The sequence below is a fragment of the Myripristis murdjan genome, chromosome 17 (assembly GCF_902150065.1).
Source record: "Myripristis murdjan chromosome 17, fMyrMur1.1, whole genome shotgun sequence".
NCBI lineage: Eukaryota > Metazoa > Chordata > Actinopteri > Holocentriformes > Holocentridae > Myripristis > Myripristis murdjan.
The window spans coordinates 19,712,612-19,731,515 of record NC_043996.1 but is presented as its reverse complement, the minus strand read 5'-3'; the positions used below and the strand labels follow the sequence as shown (position 1 = coordinate 19,731,515).

Sequence of the window (18,904 nt, the reverse complement as noted above, 5' to 3'; positions counted from 1 at the left end):
ATGATGTATGTAATGAAAGAAGCTACTGAGTTGCTTTTTCAAAACAATAACGTGATTCTTCTTCTTTTGTAGTTATGAACAAATGAGAGCACACAATTGAAACTGGACTCTTTTAAAGGTGCATTGTGCAAAACTGCAGAGGTTTCAGTGAAGCGGGGACCCTGTAGATGTGGAATAAACACATAATATGATGGTTGAGTCTATGTGGTTCTCATCATCAGGCCAGCTGAGTGATGGTTCTCTCCTTTTTTCCATACTTAATCCACGTTTTTACCCATTGAGTCTAAATGGTCCTCACTTCCATCGACCATGTGCAATTTTTTCATCATGCACCTCTTATTGGAGATTTGGAGATGACAAAAAGTAGAACCCTCAAAGTCGAAGCAGGTTCCTCTTCTCATCTCTGCTGACCGAGCTTTTATTGTGAAAGGTTCCACAATCTGTCGTTGATCATTTGTTCTCTGTAATGGATATGATTTAAAATGTAGCGAAGTACAACAATTAAGCAAAAATGTACTTAAGTAAAAATAAGTGCACAAAAAGCTACTCACTTACAGTAACGTGAGAAAATGTAATTAGTTACTTCCACCTCTGGTTAAGAGATGGGAGAAAGGTGGGTCATCAGAGCGTCATAGGGCTGCTTCAGGGACTCCCCATGTGTTCAGGAGGTTGGCTCAGCACAGTAAGAACCACGATAACAAATGTTATCACCATGTGCTCACGCCAACACTCCTCCTCCCTCACCTGGGAAAAAAGATTGTTACATCAAGATCATGCTGAAGTTATTTGAATATTTAGAGTATGACAAGACCAGCTGGACATTTTTATTCATTTCACTTCATGATGACACAAAAATGCAATGCAGCAAGAACATGCAGTCATGTCATGCGTATGTAAGGAACAGCTTCTTGTTCTACTGAAAGAGCCTTTTTTATTTAGCCTTTTGAAATATTTACATTTGGATCAGGTTCTTTTAAAATAAACAGAAATTATAATCTTCACAAAAATAGTCACTCCATTTCCATTAGTTTTTGAGATGCTTTATAAGTGATGTGAAGAATAACATGGGAATGTTCTGGTCAATCGTTGATAATCATGAGGAGATCAGCAAATTGATAAAAAACAAACAAACAAATAAACAAAAAAACTCTGATGATCCAGTTGTTGGTTCAAAATTGTGATGTAGTCAAGCAGTCGGTTCTTATTCAGTCTGTGGTGGACATCCTCACAAAAAGAAAAAAAAAAGTTGGATCTATCCTAGCAATATGGGATAGAAAACCAGAGCCCAACAAGGTTTTCTAATAAATAATTTTTAAAAAATACCATTGTGCACTTTCATATAGCCCTCATTAGTTTGATCCTGATATCTCAGTCTAAGGCAACGCTCCTTTACAGGAAATCAGCTGAAATGTCTTTACTTGGCCAATCCAGTTTATAACTGATGAGGAGACATCACAGTGATGGGGAACAGATATGAACTCATGGTCAGAATCTGAACATTTAAACTGTATGTCCAACACCTCAGCTGGGCTGTGTCCTATCATTTCCAGTAGAGGTTAGTACACAAAGTCAAATGTGCTCTCTTGAAATCTAAATGAAGAGTGACTTGCCATGCTATATCAAACAAAGTTAGTTTTTTTGCTGTCATCCAAATACAGTACATCAATGTGGCAAAACTGAGATACACAAAATGCACACACGTATCCTTAACGTGCGTCATGACAGTGGTACTGAATACAGTTAAATTTGGATGGTCACATTTGTATAACATGCTCTTCCTCTATGAAATCACACTGCAACCTTATGTTATAATAGCCCACTTGTATTATAGTGAAAATCACTCAATTGCATTACAGGTGTAATGGAATGATTTAATATCTATAAGTATAAGGGAAAAATAACCTTTTAAAATAGTCATTTGTAAGTATCTTGCCATTGAACATGTACATATAAAATTTAGATAAGGCTTTCTAGCATAGTGACCAAAACATAGTATTCACAGTGTTAATGTAGGTGTGATAATTTTACAAAGGCTTACACTTATCAAACCACAGTGTTGCTTCCAGGATCCTACATTGTACACAGTTACATGTAAAAATACCACAGTGTACAACATACCATCATTCATTACAAATTTACTGGCTGACGGCAAGTGCCATTGTTTCATTACTCATCTATGATTAGTTCAAAAGAACTAAACAAGAACTGTAAATGCCAAGAATTTACTTTCAGCTGTATGCCAGGTGAGATAATATTGCTTTGGGACCCCCATGACCTATTATGTTCTTTTTCCCCAAAACAGGTTCAGCTCTGAGAATGGCACACAAAATGCCAAGTGTCACTACATATATTCCCACTCTGGTTTTCATCACTGATCTTTCACATCGACTCAAATCACTGCCGAGAGGTTAGCTGACATTTTGTTTCGCTTTTTCAGATTTCCATTAGCCAGAGTAAATGTGAGAGATACACATGATAAGTTTGGCCACTTCTTTTGGCTTCTACATAGAAACTGGTCATAATGCCCAAAGTTAAAAACAAGGACCTGCAGAACAACAGCACAAGGGAGGTAGGAATTTGAATTCCAAGAACTATGATCCACAAATACTTGGATGCGTCATCAACAATGCATGCTATTTACTGGTTGACAGCAATAAAATCAAACACATATCATCAAGAACTTGTCACAACCAGAGGAATGGCACTATGGAAATCGGCAGACACAATCAATCTTAGCGAGCCAGAATGCTATTTACAATTCTAGCGCACCAGCCTTGGAAGAGTTTCCTACAGGGATGTCATGTGTTCGGTCCTGCTAGGTGACCACTTCTTCACGTGGCAGGTTGAGCCTCACCTCCCCTCCTGCTACCGTGGAGGCTGAGTAGATTGCGCTAGTAGCAACAGACGAAGGGCCATTGGTCTCCATGGTGAAAAGCTTGCAGGTCCCAGGTGCAGCTGCGTCAGGAAGAGCCTCCCTTTCTGGGCTGGACGCCCGAGATGATCCAGGGGAGGGCGTGGGACTGAGCTGCACAGCTGTTGTATCCTGCAGCGTGTGCTCGCTGGTCTCTATTTCGAAGGCTGCTCCTCCGGCTAACCCACCATGTCCCATCAACCCCGTTCCTCGACCACCTAATTTAGACCTATGTGAGCTCTGGGCAGGCGGAAGGCGGCTGCACACACAACAGGCCCCAAAAAAGGAAAAGGCCACCAGCAGCAGGATAGGTCCAATGATGATGGGGGGGTTGGCAGAAGGCACCAATGTGCTGAAGGCAAAAGCCCCCACGAGGGTGATGTTGATTCCAGCCAGCATGATGCATAGGCCACAGGCGCAGCATAGTGCTGGAGAGGGCAGGCCATGAGGGCGAGACTTCCTCCTCTTCTTCTTTGTGAGGTCCTTTTTGGGTACAGGAGTGCTGGAGCTCCTGTCAGTGATGACCATGTCTTCACCTCAAGGCTACTCTCTCTCTCTCTTTCTCACGTCCTTGACTTTTGTCTTTTCTCCCTGTATTTCAGCAGAGACTATTCCCCATGGCAATGTTAACTAAACTGGGCTCCAATATTCACGGTGTGAAAACGCCTTTGTCTGAAAGACAATACATGACAGCTGTTACAGAGGTTGTTTTTTTTAGATGCACACAATGACAGAAAAGAAATTATACCCCTGGCAAGGTGCCCTGTGCTCATTACACTTGTTCTGTGCACTGAAATATCATTGGAGTGCTATCTAATCATCAAAAAGGGTAGTCCAATACCCTCCCCAAGAGAGTTGGAGCAATCCATCAATGAGCTAGACCCCTGAGCATTCATCACTGCGACTCTGCTACTCCTTCAAATCACACATGTCAGGAGTGGGTGTGTGTTGACACATTACAATGAAATCCTATCTGATAACATAACTTACAAATGGAAAACACTGGGCTGTATGCCAGGTTAGGTTGAAGCTGGCATCTGAGTGGTACTTACAGTAGCTACAGCTGTAGTCTGCATTTTTGACATATGGTAGGTTGTCCCATTGGATGAGAGAGGTCTGCTGAAAATTAAACCGGAATGCTCCCCTTGAAAATGAACTTGGTAACTGAGTAACCGGAATGCATGCACTGTAGTGTGCCCCTTGTAAAAAGAAGGAAGCATCATCAATGCTTGATATCTGTTGATGTCGAATTAAAAAAAAAACAAAAACAAAAAAAAAAAAACATGATGAGTCGGAATCAAATATAATCACTGTTGATTTCTTTCCTTGCTTAGTCTGGTAGTAAAAATCTGTGCAAGTGCATCGCAACTGCTTAATTCATGCAAGGCCACTGGGGATTAGCATTTGAGTATTTAGCAGCAATCCAATCACCCCTTTCATTCATCATCAAGAACATACAGTGCAAATGAAGAGGGGCTAGGTGAAAGACACAATCCAAGCAAATGGTTATGCCATCTAGCAGCCGCAATCTCAAGTTTACATAGACTGTTTACTAACAGTATGTGCAATATGCCCGCGTTGATGGAAACACACAAAATGTATTAGTAAAACCATACAAAATTATCTTACCATTTACGGCAAGGTCCTGAATACTTGAAGGTCTTCCCATTGCTTCACCAGTGCGGATTTTAACCCACAAGATCAATCTAGTTACGGGGTGTAATTGTGTTGAAAGGACGCGTAAGCGACAGACGAGGAAATGTCTTCATGGTTTTCAGGTATAAATTCTTACAGGTCATGAAGGCAATTCAAGTGATAGCCCGGTGAATAAAAGATAAGGCGATCCGACCTAGTGAGGGGAAAAATCCAAGAGGGAGAAGGAAAAAAAAGATCACTTAGGTGAGATGGCATTTCTTCTGAGTTGACATACACTGCGCGATGTTCATGATGTGGAGAAGCGCGCAACACATGGCAGGTTATTCCTCATGGTGTGGATTAAGGGTGGCTGGAAACATAAATGGAGGAAAAGCAACTACTGGGGGCATTTCGCTTTTTTTTTTTTTTTACAGTCGGTGTTGAGTCTTCATATTTAATCTGCCGCGCAGTGCCTTCGCCGCTTTCCTCCTCCGAGATCATGAACCACTGGATGTGAGCGTCTTGTCTCGACACACATCATCACACATCACAGCGCTCCTCCCTTTGCCAGCTCTGAAACCCTGACAGATGTTTTTTTCCTCTCTCTCTCTCTCTCGAGGGGGGGCGGGGGGAGTGTGTGTGTGATGGTGGTGGTGGTGGGGTCGTCGGGGTAGCAGGTGGATAATAAAGCATATACAAGGCTATTGCTCTCAGCGGTGCCACAACTTGTTGCTGGACTCATGCATCAGTTTCCCAATATGCAGTTAATTATGTTTTGTTAGAATTAAGGAATTAGGAAACTCAATATATATATCAACTGTCTCTGTCAGTGTCCGAGAGTTAGAAAACTCGATCAGGATCATTCAGTGGCTCCACTGTAACACAGTCTTTATTGTAACTCTGATTTAATGATGATTAAATGATGCTATTTATCTATGTATCTGTTCACTTGTCAATATAAGGTTGCTCTACATCCTGTAAGGTTTCTACTTTTTGTCCATCCTCTGGAATTAGAAAACACAAACACTGCCCCTAAAATGTTGTTATTTTTGTGCTAATTAAATGTCTACTGCTCTGATTAAAGGGTAGTGAAAAGGTGACACCATGTTTTGCAAATTTCATGAGCATCCCCTCACCAGACTGGCTTTTTTTAAGTTTAGGCAACAAGGTTCAAGCGTTTCAGTGTCCTCAGCCACAGCTTTGTAAAGCCAAAAACAATTGGGGTGCATGTGCAAATTACAATAAATGCCCGTACTGCATTGTTTCCGTGATTGAGTTTGACTTCATACAGACAGAGAAGCACCATGAGACACTGTCATTTGAGGCTGAATAATAGAGCTCCTTCTTTAAGCTCTTGTCCCCGAGACCATCAGCACAATCCAGCATCACAACCTCACAGCATGTCACGCTGTTCATCAGAGAGCCGCGTTCCCCCCATTCTGCTTCCCATGCAGCAGCCATTCTGTCAACGCTGTCCCGAGCATCACTGTATTGTGTTTCACTGCGGGGGTGTGGTTCAGCGTGTGCATGTATGTTGCTCTTTGTTTGTTTGCTTGTTTGTGTGTGTGTGTGTGTGTGTGTGTGTGTCTACAGATGCATGCATGCATATTTGTTTTATTTGTAACAAGCACAAGAAGCAAGAGAAGCTGAGCTGTGCTCCTGTGTAAAGACTGATGGTTATGAATCATGCAAGAGCCCAATCACCATGATAATTTCTTAATTGGTGGCTGAGTACATTGTGTGATGAGATGTGCTGCTCAGGAGTGGGCTTGAGGAACTTAATTTGCTTTGCTTTGATGTCAGGAGACAACATGAAGTATGGAACCACTCCACTAACAATTAGATGTTGACGCTAGAGGTTTATTTCATATTTAGAGCTCTTTATTACAGCACATAAATATAAAGCAACATGAAGAAACCATGACAAATATAAGACATTCAGCTGGTACACAAAAAGGTTCTGTAGGGAGAAGGACATGAAGTTATGATCAAATCATTCCAGCAGCAACAGCTTGTGTCCCATATTTGAAAGTAACTCAAGGAAGAGGAAGATCAAGAATATTATAAATAATGCTGCCATATTGCTCAGTGAGGTAAGCATTGTGTGATGACATCATGGCAACTCTTGATCAGAAGGTGAATGCTTAAGTTTCCTTCTAGACAAGATGTCTGGTATGTCTGAGGATGTCCTGCAACAGAACAAAATGTGTGTTATGTATAGAAGAGACACTAGATTGTGTGCGTGTGTGTGTATGTGTGTGTGTGTGGTCAGAGTTAGCGTTCGGGTTAGGGAACAGTTCATAAAGGGTTGCCAAAAATTCAGCAATACAAGTATGGAGAAAATTATGATTTTTCCCCCCTCATTGATTAGACCCATTTGTTCATAGAAAAAAAAATCTGTTCTTCAATGTGTGTGATACTGTTTCTACTAGATATATAACAATATATTGTGACGCAGTCTATCGCAATGTGCAATATATGCACTGCAAAGCCAAAGTATGTACCACTGATCTCTTATGGACATAATCAAATACAGAATGCAAGCTGAATACAAATGTGAACAAATCAGTGTCACATTCTCGTTCCAAAGTTGCACGACTTGTCCTTCTTTGCTGATTAATATTTCATTTAGAGGACGAAACAAGCATCTGGATCCAAACTTGTTCTATGTAGATGATGTTTTGCCATAATCTATAATTTTGTGAATTTTGTCTATCACTCATTTTGCTCAGTGTCACGTATTAAAAAAAATCTTAAGCTGAGCATATCAATACAATCTATCTTTATACCTTCACTCCTTTAAAGGAATACTCCTATGTTTTGGGCAAAACACCTTTTTTCCAACTCACCCAGACTGAGACAAGATGTTTGATACCATTTCCACCTCTGTATGTCCAGGTTTGGTTTCTAGGGGTAGCATTTTGCATTAGCTTAGCATAAAGACTTATAGTCTATGGGAGTCATTAGGCTAGCTCCATCAAAGTAAAAGAATAAACCTTACAGTAAAAGAATAAACCTTATGGCAACACTGTGTAAATAAGACATCTTCAGAGTTGGATGCATATGAGAAAATGCTATTGAACACCTCGTCTCAGTTTGGGTAAGTCAGAAAAAGGGTATTTTGCCCAGAACGTTGGAGTATTCCTTTCACTGTTCAACATTTGCTTGCAGAATACAATTCAGTTTACATAACTGTCCATCACCATCACTGACAAATTGTGTATGTCTTTATAATGATTTTTTAAAGTCTTAGATGCATTATCTTACATTTGAATGAACCAGTGTGTTGTAGATGCTACTCTGAGAACGCAGTTAAATAAAGGAAATATCAAAGCATGAAGACTTGGAGGTTGTACAAAAATAGCTTGAAACAAACATGCCAGACAACAACCTGAAACAACACTTTTATCTCACTTTGAAGGAAGATTAACCTGATAAAGAGTAGGGTAAGATTTCTCCTGGTTGTTTTTTCTGTCGATGTCAAAGAGGTGAGCGTGCAAATGAACACCTCATATGAAGGTATTCCATAATGCATTTTTTGGGCCAAAGTTATTAAGGCTTTTATCCCCCCCTCATGTTTCAATACCGTTGGCATTTTTTAAGTACACAGTCTGCTGAACTCGAGAAAAAAATAAATAGCCATTACTGATACATGAAATCTCAATTAATGGAAAAGCAAGAAAGCAGCAGTAAAGACTTTCCGGAGCATTTCAAAAAGACCGCACCGCAAATTTCATAGTTTATTTGGGTCATACCTGAAGCTGATATATCAAACAGGAGGGACACCTTTAGCTGTGCAATAAAACATGCCTTTAATACCTGCCTTTAATTGTAACAGCCTCTTTAGGTTAATTATTATTGCATATTATAAATGATTTAATTTTCCCATTTCTTACTGGTTTTTGGCTAGTATTTAGGTTACTGACCTTGGGATGCTGATACCAGATTGGTAAACCCAGGGTCAGCAGAGTTGATGGATGGTTGAGTCAGACATAAATTGAATCTGAGGGATCTGGGTTACCATAACAACGACACTGTGTGACCTGATTGTTTGATTATGAAAAGGAAGTGATGATGACTTGTACTGTTTACTTTGGGAATTTGCCTATTCTCCTCTAAATGGCTGAGGCAGGCAGAAAGCACATGCTCTTATCTAAGGTGCTAGTTTGGGTAGAATACATGCACTTTTGTTATTTAAAAAAAAAAAAATAATAACCCTGAATCATCAAAATAAGGTTATCCACTTCCTACCTGACATCCTCAACCTCAATTTTCCACACACAGTGCAGCAATACAGAAATACTGAGATTAGGTTTCTCTCCTCAAACAGGGAGATGTTATTGAAGGCTGTATATTTCTAATTATTTCATTTATTTGATTTAACCAACACCATGCACTTTATATTAGGTGATAAATCAGTGTACTGTACCAACCTAAACTCTTTCAAGTTTTTGGAGTCATTACACAGGCTCTCCTCATTTTATGTCATCGCATCATACTCCTTTTTTATTCTAGGGCAAAATATGATTGGAGATAGCAACAAAATTAATGTAAATTAGCCATCATATCATCAGTCAGAAACAATATATCTCAACTTTCTCAACATCAAATTTAACTTTTGAAATGGAAGCAGACACATGTCCAACCACACAGATGTTGAAATGTTCTGATTACTTTGCAGGGGAATGAAAACTATGAATTAACAACTAGGCTGTGTCCTAAGAAACCCCTGTGGCCAGCTTTATTTGGAGAATCCAATGCCGATACTCAGCTTACTATCAAGTGACTATAATGTGTCACTAAGGCCTACTGAGTTTCAGGTGATACAAGAGACATGTATTCTCTTAGATATTTATTATCCGAGTTACAATTAATTAAAGGGCCAGGGTTAGACATGTAGTAATGCCAAAAAGATAATGAAAAAACACAGGAGGGCCGTACACCTTTCTACATTAAATCTTGCTTGTGCACATGATGTGTACATGCAGGTGCTTATCCATGTATGTGTGTGCATGTTTTCTTGTGTGTGTGTGTGTGTGTGTGTGTGTGTGTGTGTGTGTATGTCATACCCCTCATCTGCGTTGGCCTCAGCCATTGGGCCACCGTCCACAAAGGTTCCCATACGACTCTTGGATCGTTCCAGATTTAGCTGGCTCTGAGTCCCTGCAATGAGAGCGGGAGCGCAGGTAAACACTTCTTTCTTTATGTAACTTTTCTCTCTTGTGTTAAAATGCCTCTTTTAAAACAGAAACCTTGTTCAGGCAGCAGCATGAATGAGATAGAGGCATATACACACTACACATACCACATAGAAAACACAGAAAAGAAATGAGTATAATGTTTAAAATTATTAACTGGGGACAGAATAGATTCCAAGAATAGATCTGTAAATTTAAAGATGCATATTTCTTGTGCAATTGTGCACCATGTAACATTATATGCATTCGTCTGTGTGAATCTGAGAGCTGAAAGGAGTTAGGAGTGGTAAACACAGGGATGTCACAGTTGCAGAGTTGTGGTAGCCGAAAGCAGTAGCAGTGAAATTGCATGATTCTCAATGTCTGATTCAATACTCCAGTAAAAACAGAGATCCCATTCAGCATTTACTTCTTTATTTAAAAACTTTATATAACCATGCTACGTTACACTGCATTACAACAAGCATACTGACTTAAAGAGTAAAGTATTGAGTTGTTGTCAAAACTAAAGACAGTAGAATTGGTATTGGCATTTTCACAATTTTGGTATTTTCTTGGTACCAAAGATTAGATTCTTGTGTTATCCCAAAATATTAACAAAACCTCAGGGAAACAGACACATGCATCTGGATCATCTGTTCTATAGTTAGCCAGTATTTGCCTCTAGTTATGTCCTCACCACTCTGTGCCAGCGCAGATTAAAAGCTATTATGGGCAAGTAATAGCTATAGCATTACTCCATCTCTCATCTCCATCATCTCCATCTCTTATGAAAGTATTACACAGATGGCTGATGCTCTCCAATGACAACCAAGCAGAATCATCATCAATCTCATCTCTGTTACCTACCAGCCCTGCGTACGGGCTAGTGGAGTCAGAACGGTATCAAATATAACTTGGTAATTATCAAGCAGAACAGTGAATACTACTATTAAACATTTATTGACAGCTGTATTTGCATAGCTGTCTTTGTGTTGGATCGTGTAATGATAAGCTGTCTGACACTCACCTTCTCGTCTTAGCGTCTCTGCTGGTTGCTCAGGAGCAGCATTGGCAGGTGTGGGGTGGACTCTAAAGTTTCCTGGCAAGGAAAAACAAACTATTGTGCTCCTGAGAACCAAGATGACATCTGACAGACCAGACCACACTTTACTGTCTTTTAATAAATAATTACGATACACAAAAATAAATGAAAATTGAATTGTCAAATACTGGATTAAAAAATGGAAATTTACCCAGGTTTGGAAGAATGTTGTTGATGTTAAGCCAGGCTTTTATGAAAGGGTAGACAGATATGAGCATGCCTGGAAAGCACAAAGTATAATTAAGTTGATGAATGATAAACTAACACTGGTTTTACTATAATGCCCTGTTCATCCTGGTTGAATGCTCTCATTAGAAATAATAACAGGGAACTGCTTGATTGATTGCAGGGGTTGTGTGAATAAATGCTGTCAGTGTCTTGGATAATAAAAAGATTGATGATCAATGAATATATCCTTTGTCCCGAATTCATGTCGTCGTGGATAGCAAAGAAACCGTGTCATTAACAGGAGTAGAGGAAGCAACTGCGCACCGAGGGCTGCAAGACAAATCTCATTAAACTGATATCAGATTTCCCTGTGGTGCTGTTGAAAACGGAGCTAAATGGCATATGACACAGTGCGAAACTCTCTGCTCAAGCATATTCCTACTTACGGAAAACTGCTGCCTTCATTTAAAGTGCACTTTCGACATTGTGACCAACATGTCTGTTTTATCAAATGTCATTATTAGCACACATGAGCTGTGGTCATCCTGACATAGCATTGAGATTATTTTTAGTGTACATCATATGTCATGCTTCAAATAATATCTAAAGAGAAGGTCTTGCATGCCTTTCCGTGGCACTCTCATCCAATTCAACATATTTACTGATTTCTCTTATAAGCTGTAAGACGTGGCATTACAACCTGGCAGGTTCTGTTTGTGGCTATGATGAATGCCTGTGCTTTATAATGTCATGAAACTGCTGAAGGAGTGAAAACACTTTGTCGAGAACACTCTGTTCATACTCATTAGTCAGCCTCTGTAATGGAGCAAGCATCAGAGTACATGAGCCCCAAAACACCTTATCCAGTGCTGCTTTGCTGCAAACTCCTGCAAGAATAAATGCTCTGGTGAACTGCTGTGCACAGTTTTGATTCCCTGCATTCAAGTGCACAGTGAATTCTAGAGGAGTTAATTATTGAACGTTGATGAAATAAACAGAGTGAACAGATCAGAAGCCATGCCCTTTGCTCTTACTGTCTGACAAAGCAGATGAGACAATCTTCTACCTTGGCAGTGGAAAACTCTGCTCCAGAGGCTATCAGTTAGCTTCAGTTACACGGTTGTATCAAATGATCATGGGGTGTTTTTCAATGAAAGTGGATGGAAAACAGCACGGGCCACTGATCTTTCATCTGTGTTTTTGACAAATATTTGGCTACTGGCCTTGGCCTTGATATGAGTGAGTGTGCCTCTCTCAAATCTGACAACACTTTCAAGCAGATATTGTTTATCTGCTATCAAAGAACTGTATCTACCAGAAATCTTAAGGTCACATCAGTAAACAAAAACCAATAACCTCAGGTACGGGACTGAAGGTAAAAAGGATGGTGTAAGAGAAAAAAGACATAGAAAAAATGGGAATAAGCAATGAAATACATGTTCCTGAATGCAGCTATGAAAGTGGATTGGTTTTACCTATAAACAAGGTTTCAAAGGCACTCACCGAGGCCCCCCGCTCCCAGGAAGATACCTCCCACAGCATCAGCATCACATTCCCTCGACACCCCAATGATGATACAGCCCGCCACGATGCTAAGCAGGGCCGAGCCCACCCGCAGCCCATGGTACTCCCCGATGCTGACTTGGTTCATTCAGCAGGTGGAGCCCCCCCCCACCTGCCACAAGCTGCTCTGAGTCCCAGGCACACAGACGGTGACCGGCCCTCACACACACACAGGCTCTCAGCTTTGACTTGGGCCCTCAGAGCCACCGGCGACTTCAGTGTGTAATCTCCTCAAGCCTATAGCTCCTCCCTTGTGCCACACACTCACTGACCTCACTGACACAGAAACACTTTCCCTGCCAGTGCCTCCATCTCTGTCCTCCATTCTCCGCTGCTCAAGACGTCTCATGCATCTTTAAAGATGGAGCTCTGGTTTCCATTGCTACCGAAAATTAAAAAGCTTGCCGCACTGACTCTTATGACAGCGATACTCGCAATGCAAATCTGATCACAATAGATCTGCTCTCTTCCTACCTGCATAAGAACCCTGCAAACATTGGCAATGCAGTACCAAGTAAATGGAAAATACTGACAGCATTGTGTAATTTTGAAGAAATGAACACAGAGCAGCAAAAAGCTGTCTGGCCTCAGACAGATGGAATGTGTCTAGGATTTAAAATTAAAGCAGTATGACTATGAGGGCAGGGCAGCAGAGAGAGGGCATGATAGAAGTTTGGCACAGAGACAGAGAGACTTAAGGGACAGAGTTAGACAGAGTATGTGCTACTTGTGCGATTTGTCTGTGAGCTAGAATGGAATGTGTAATGAAAGGTTCAGAGAGTCCTCTACGGTGGGGGCCCGAGGCCATCCACAAAGGCCTGCAGTTGCCATAGGAATAGCATATCCATGGCAACAGAGGGAGAAGAGGGTAAGCGGGATTAACACCAGTGAGTAGGGTAACAAATGAAGTTACTGGGTAGAAAAGAAACAGTGACACATTTCCTGTTCAAGTAATGAACTCTCTCTATTTTTTACTAGGGCTGCATGCCTACATATATTATTAACATTTGCTGGTAATATTGTGGTGTGTGTGTGTGTGTGTGTGTGTGTGTGTGTGTGTGTGTGTAAAAGTATCTGCATGTCTGCAAAACTACATGGGGTACCCAAACCTATGTACCTATGGAGCTATTCAATTTTATGACTATGCAAAAAAATCTTTATAGCTGTGTGTTGTCATGTTATTTTGTGCAATATTATGTCAATCCCCTAGACCCTTGTATCAATATTTAGTGTTTATGAATTTAATATGAGGTGATGACATCTATATTTTAGGGCACTATGTTAAGGAGGAGAATTGTGCTAATTCTGTCTTAATAAATTGGGAATTTTGAATTGTTTTAATCCATTTTGTCAGCAGATTAATCATATAATGTGCTGTATATTATATTAGTCTACCCAGGTGTTACGCAGATAGGCTGTTATTAAGCTATGTTTATACACTTTTAGTCAGCAGAGTATTGCAATATATCATGATATGTGACGCATTGTTCAGATAGCCCACCGTATAGTCTACCCTGAAAAAAAATGTACTTTTGCATATTACTATTTTCATTTATTCATAGTGAATTCAGCTAGCTCATATACTTCCTCTTTATCTGAATGTGCAAGTGGACAGGTGGCATACCGCATGCAACTGAGTCCTGTAAAGCTGTCTGCCTATACATCAGTCTGCCTGCACTGTGTGGCTGTGTCTGCATGGTATCAAGATTTTCACATAACCTTTTCCATCGAGCCTAGTATATACATTTGTAGGGCAAAGAAAAGAGAGCCACTGCATGGCAGAATACTTTTGAATGTTTTCAATGATGTACTGTTGGCTCTTTCTCATGCCAAACACCTTCTATAATTTGTTTAACCTTCAACACATTATCCAGAGAAGGTCCTTCTCTTATTGGTTGTACTCTCCAGCCATGCTGCTGGCTCACGTTTTGCTTTTTTTGTACCAATAATGGTCTTAAAAGAATTAAAAGGACCCATTCTCAATGGGTCCTTTTAATTCAATCATTTGCAAAAACTTGGAATTGTGAAAATAGTTTATATTTATATTCACTTAACAGCTGATTAAAAAATCAGACCTGAGCATACAGAAATATAAAACATCACACACACCATACATTTTCATAACACAGCAGCATACAAATCATTTGAAAACTAATTTAGCATGGCGTAAATGAGGTTGGATGGCACCACACAGGGCAAGAATAAGGTACAGCCACACTATAAATGTGAGGAGAAATGTTATGGTTTTGATGTATAATAAGGGATAGGTGCATTATAAGTGACTGGAGGGGAACAGAGACAGAAATGGTGTGCGCATAAGATTACAGGCATTGTAATCACCTCCTGAACTCGCACAGTGATACCATCTCTAATACTCAGTCGTGATCAACATAATAGTGTTTGGTTTCCATCACCTTGGGCTATCAATATGGGAGGCTGCCTGGCAGTTGTTAAATAGCTCTGCTATGGGACAAATGGGGATAACTCATTTCATAACTCGTTTCATGTGCCCATTGAAACTGAGCTGTGATGTCCTTCAGTGTACAGCAGAAGCTTGTACTTGGAGCCAGTGCAGGTAGCAAACAAGGAGTTTGGCCTGAGGTGTGTTTATGAATAATTGCATGAAAACAAAGCCAATTATTCCCGAGTGTTTGAGTGGAATAACAGTGGCCTTGACAGAGCCATATAAGCTTTGGACAAATAGGTACAAAACAGGATGCGTTGGCCGGGAATCGAACCCGGGTCAACTGCTTGGAAGGCAGCTATGCTCACCACTATACCACCAACGCCCTGTAAGTCAAACCAGCGTACCACAGAAATGAAACTACCCCTTGGATATCTACTGTTTACAGTTTATATATGTTTGCATACCGCCGTATTTGCCATTTTGCTCTACGCTTGCAGAACTTCACTAGTTCTGCTGCATTACAGTAGGTTTGCCTCTACGATGTCAAACTTAGTTGTAGTAGTTAGTAGTTTACTTGCAGTCTACGTAGAGTCAGAAATATAGTAACGTTACGCTTTGCACACGATTTCAACGAAGTGCAGCGAAATCTTGAAGAGGCTCGGTATAAATATCCACTTAATTCAACATATGGGAAAAAAAAAAAAAAAAAGCATTTGTGGCCCGTACGGGGATCGAACCCGCGACCTTGGCGTTATTAGCACCACGCTCTAACCAACTGAGCTAACCGGCCATGTATACGCCGCTTTCACTCTCCTTTTTTAACAATGTCCCTTTCCCTTTTCTGCGTTCAACAAGACTATTATCCCTCTCACAAATTGATAAAGCCCTTCATCCGCATGCCTCAAAAGGTCTAGGTTTTCCAGACGACTACAATACCCAGACCCGATGAATCAACAGTAAGTTAACTACATCACATAATACAATACAGCAAAATGACAGTCGGAAAAAAAGCAAACCAATGGGAAATCTCCACTGATGGCAGCGGAACAAGTCTGCTGGTTTCTAGGGAAAGCTAAATGAACGGATTGCCAATTTTAAAGTCCAGTCAGAGTCAGTAATACTAACTGCGCTTTGGGAGCATTGGTTTGATCGAGTTAAGTTGCTGGGTTACGCCACCGTGTGGAGTCCCTTATCGTGAGCCCATCTACAGGCAGCATTGTCAGTTAGTTAGATACCGGTTCCATAGAAATTGATTAGACAACCAGTTCCCTTTCAGTTTCTATATTAGATACTGTATGATACTCGCGTTTCTGGTTGACTAGACGGAAGAGCAGCGAGCATTTGGTCCAAAGCACAGCTAAATATAAGAGTAACTAATGTCTAAATATGCTGCCATTCATCCTACAGTGGCAGTGAGGTGATCAGTAGTCTTATATGAATGCATAGAGTAGCGGTAGCATTATTTGATAGGCTGTTACTGGACTATCGAAATATGCTACACCTGAAATATTGATTATAAATATTAAAATGGTATGTCTAACTTTCATCACACTTTTTGTATCTGGACACACGAGAGAAGATAACTTTGCCCACGTAATGCCTTTATTTGATATAAAGAGGTAGTAACCCATAAAGTAGCATTTTTTGATAGGGTAGCTTGAATCGATAGATTAACCTGTCGGTTTATGCGGCGGTAGCAAATTTCGACAAAGCAGCAAAAATCGACAGAACACCTGAACCAACACTGGATCAACACGTCCAAATAAGCAAATTTAATACGTCCCGTTTGTTCACCAGACACGTGTTAAGTGATTTCAGCTGTACTCAGGTGGTAACGTTACCAGACCGCGAGAGAGCAAATATTTTCACTCTAAGCAAATACATTGAGTTTATTATGGTTACTGTTAGGATTAACCAGGGATCAGCTGTGACTGGGATCATGTTTAAAACTGTGTACAACTCTTTCGGTGTTTCAGACCTCGTGGCGCAACGGTAGCGCGTCTGACTCCAGATCAGAAGGTTGCGTGTTCAAATCACGTCGGGGTCAAAGCGTTTTGGTTCTCTCCTGGCGCAATTGCTGTTAAAGTACCTCGCCGCTCAAGGTGATATTTCCAATTGTTCCGCTGCCACATACCTTATAGCCCCGAGGTGAGCCTCTTTGTTTTGCAATACGAGTTAGTTCAGTTACATCTGAGCAGCTTATGGAAGAAGACAAATGTCACTTAATTAAAGCAGAAGGCAGGTTTGCAGAATAAACACCCCTTGGGGCTCGCGCATAACTTCTTGATATCGAAATTACTAAGTGCAACAGGGTATTGTTCATAGACTGTATTGCATGTATATTTTATAAAGCCTATTGTATCGTCAACAAGGGCTATTTGATTTATTCGGGATACCATGTAACACATGTTTCGACCGGTAAGTTCATTCACAGGCGTAGTGGTTTATTTTGTCTATGCCGATGAATAGGTGATATCTGCAGAAACTGAAAAGGAGGGCTCGTCCGGGATTTGAACCCGGGACCTCTCGCACCCTAAGCGAGAATCATACCCCTAGACCAACGAGCCACCACGTTAATACGCACGCAGGTTTCCATTCACAAAATTACAACTTCACCAGCCATTGCAAACGTTAAGTGAGGTTCATGTGCGTTGTTCAGACGCTGGATAGTATAATTTTCTATTTCGAGTAGCCTATGTGGCCTAAGTCTTACATTTGACAACACTGAAGCAGAATTGGGTCCCAGATGCAGGAAGCAGTGTACAAGCTAATTTCTACTTATTCTCATTCACATCCACCAATTTGGTGTTATTTTGCTTCTAACTTACCCATTGATTTGCGGGATTGTTTGGGTGTTTTCTTATTTTTACTTCAGTCTAATTCTGAGGCTGCAGTGACATTATGCCAATGTGATTTTAGCTGTAGATCTTTAACAGATCATTTTTGACGTTGCAAGAATGCTTAATAGGTATGTAGGTGTTTCATAGGTCACTTTTAATGTTACAAGGACAATGTGGCAACACTGCAAGAATATGAGTTATTGGTCATCTGTAATTATTGACCACATTTGATGTGAGGACATCATGCTAATTCTGCAAGAAAGAGACTTATTGGTCACCTATAGGTGTTCAGTAGGTCACTTGATGCTGTGAGGAGGACGCTGTGGCAATGTTGCATGAATATAAATTATTGCTCACCTTTAGGTCGCCGCCAGGACAGCTTAAATCCACCTTGGCATAGTTTCTCCAAGTCTCTGGCTCTCTACTGGAGTGATGGAGCAGATGAAGGCCACAGCATGTGATTTACATCATTGTCACTCTTGTCAAGCCATTAAGTGAGCCCTGTGGATGGGGATACTGTCATCCTGGAGGAGGGATCTTCCGACAGAATACAAATATTCCATCACAGGATAAAGCTGATCACCAAGAAAAACTTTGTATTGATTTGCTGTGACCCTTCCCTCTAAGGGGACCCACACCATGCCAGGAAAATGCCAAACACAACATAACAGAGCCAGCGGATTCAGGCTTGTCCCGATCTCTTGGTGTATACCACACCTGCACTTGTCCAGAATTTGATGAAGGATGACTCATCTGTCCACATCACTTTTTCAAAATCTCTGTAGACCAGTGCCAATGTTTTTGTACCAATGAACTCTCAGATGTGCATGTCTTGGTAATTATGCCCTCATGCACTCCAACCCTACTCCAACCCTACTATTATATGCCATATAATAGTAGAGACTTTTATGTATGTATGTATGTATGTGTGTGTGTGTGTGTGTGTGTGTGTATATATTAAGCTCTATTTTTCATTTTCCAATTTCTCTTTATACAATTTGGTGCCAAGTCATATATCCACCATATATATAATATCTCAAAAGGCAACGATATGGATAACATCAAATTTAGGGTTAGGGTTAGCAAAAGACAGTGATT

General features: G+C 40.6%; 2 protein-coding genes and 4 non-coding genes across 6 annotated transcripts; 1 reads left to right on the top strand and 5 right to left on the bottom strand.

Moving 5' to 3' along the window:
- Positions 1 to 798: 798 nt before the first annotated feature.
- tmem275a (transmembrane protein 275a) lies at positions 799 to 4,875 on the bottom strand. The gene is made up of 2 exons (XM_030074691.1): positions 4,541 to 4,875; positions 799 to 3,583 (listed from the first exon to the last, which is right to left on the bottom strand). Exon 2 carries the CDS (start codon positions 3,437 to 3,439, stop codon positions 2,816 to 2,818), a length of 624 nt encoding a protein of 207 aa, XP_029930551.1. The 5' UTR covers positions 3,440 to 3,583; positions 4,541 to 4,875; the 3' UTR covers positions 799 to 2,815.
- A 1,701-nt stretch (positions 4,876 to 6,576) lies between these two features.
- On the bottom strand, positions 6,577 to 12,647 carry kncn (kinocilin). The gene is made up of 5 exons (XM_030075019.1): positions 12,500 to 12,647; positions 10,980 to 11,048; positions 10,754 to 10,825; positions 9,616 to 9,709; positions 6,577 to 6,735 (listed from the first exon to the last, which is right to left on the bottom strand). The coding sequence occupies exons 1-5, from the start codon at positions 12,645 to 12,647 to the stop codon at positions 6,660 to 6,662; spliced, it is 459 nt and encodes a 152-aa protein (XP_029930879.1). The 3' UTR covers positions 6,577 to 6,659.
- A 2,629-nt stretch (positions 12,648 to 15,276) lies between these two features.
- On the bottom strand, positions 15,277 to 15,348 carry trnag-ucc (transfer RNA glycine (anticodon UCC)). Its single transcript has one exon. It is a non-coding gene; the product is annotated as a tRNA-Gly (tRNA).
- A 334-nt stretch (positions 15,349 to 15,682) lies between these two features.
- trnai-aau (transfer RNA isoleucine (anticodon AAU)) lies at positions 15,683 to 15,756 on the bottom strand. The gene has a single exon. It is a non-coding gene; the product is annotated as a tRNA-Ile (tRNA).
- A 1,185-nt stretch (positions 15,757 to 16,941) lies between these two features.
- trnaw-cca (transfer RNA tryptophan (anticodon CCA)) lies at positions 16,942 to 17,013 on the top strand. Its single transcript has one exon. It is a non-coding gene; the product is annotated as a tRNA-Trp (tRNA).
- A 448-nt stretch (positions 17,014 to 17,461) lies between these two features.
- Positions 17,462 to 17,533, bottom strand: trnap-agg (transfer RNA proline (anticodon AGG)). The gene has a single exon. It is a non-coding gene; the product is annotated as a tRNA-Pro (tRNA).
- Positions 17,534 to 18,904: the final 1,371 nt, after the last annotated feature.

Coding starts and splice junctions, on each gene's coding strand:
- tmem275a (XM_030074691.1), bottom strand. CDS start 3,439: ATGGTCATCACTGACAGGAGCTCCAGCACTCCTGTACCCAAAAAGGAC.
- kncn (XM_030075019.1), bottom strand. CDS start 12,647: ATGAACCAAGTCAGCATCGGGGAGTACCATGGGCTGCGGGTGGGCTCG. Junction 11,049..12,499: donor CCTGGGAGCGGGGGGCCTCG/GTGAGTGCCTTT, acceptor TGTGCTTTCCAG/GCATGCTCATATCTGTCTAC. Junction 10,826..10,979: donor CAACATTCTTCCAAACCTGG/GTAAATTTCCAT, acceptor TTTCCTTGCCAG/GAAACTTTAGAGTCCACCCC.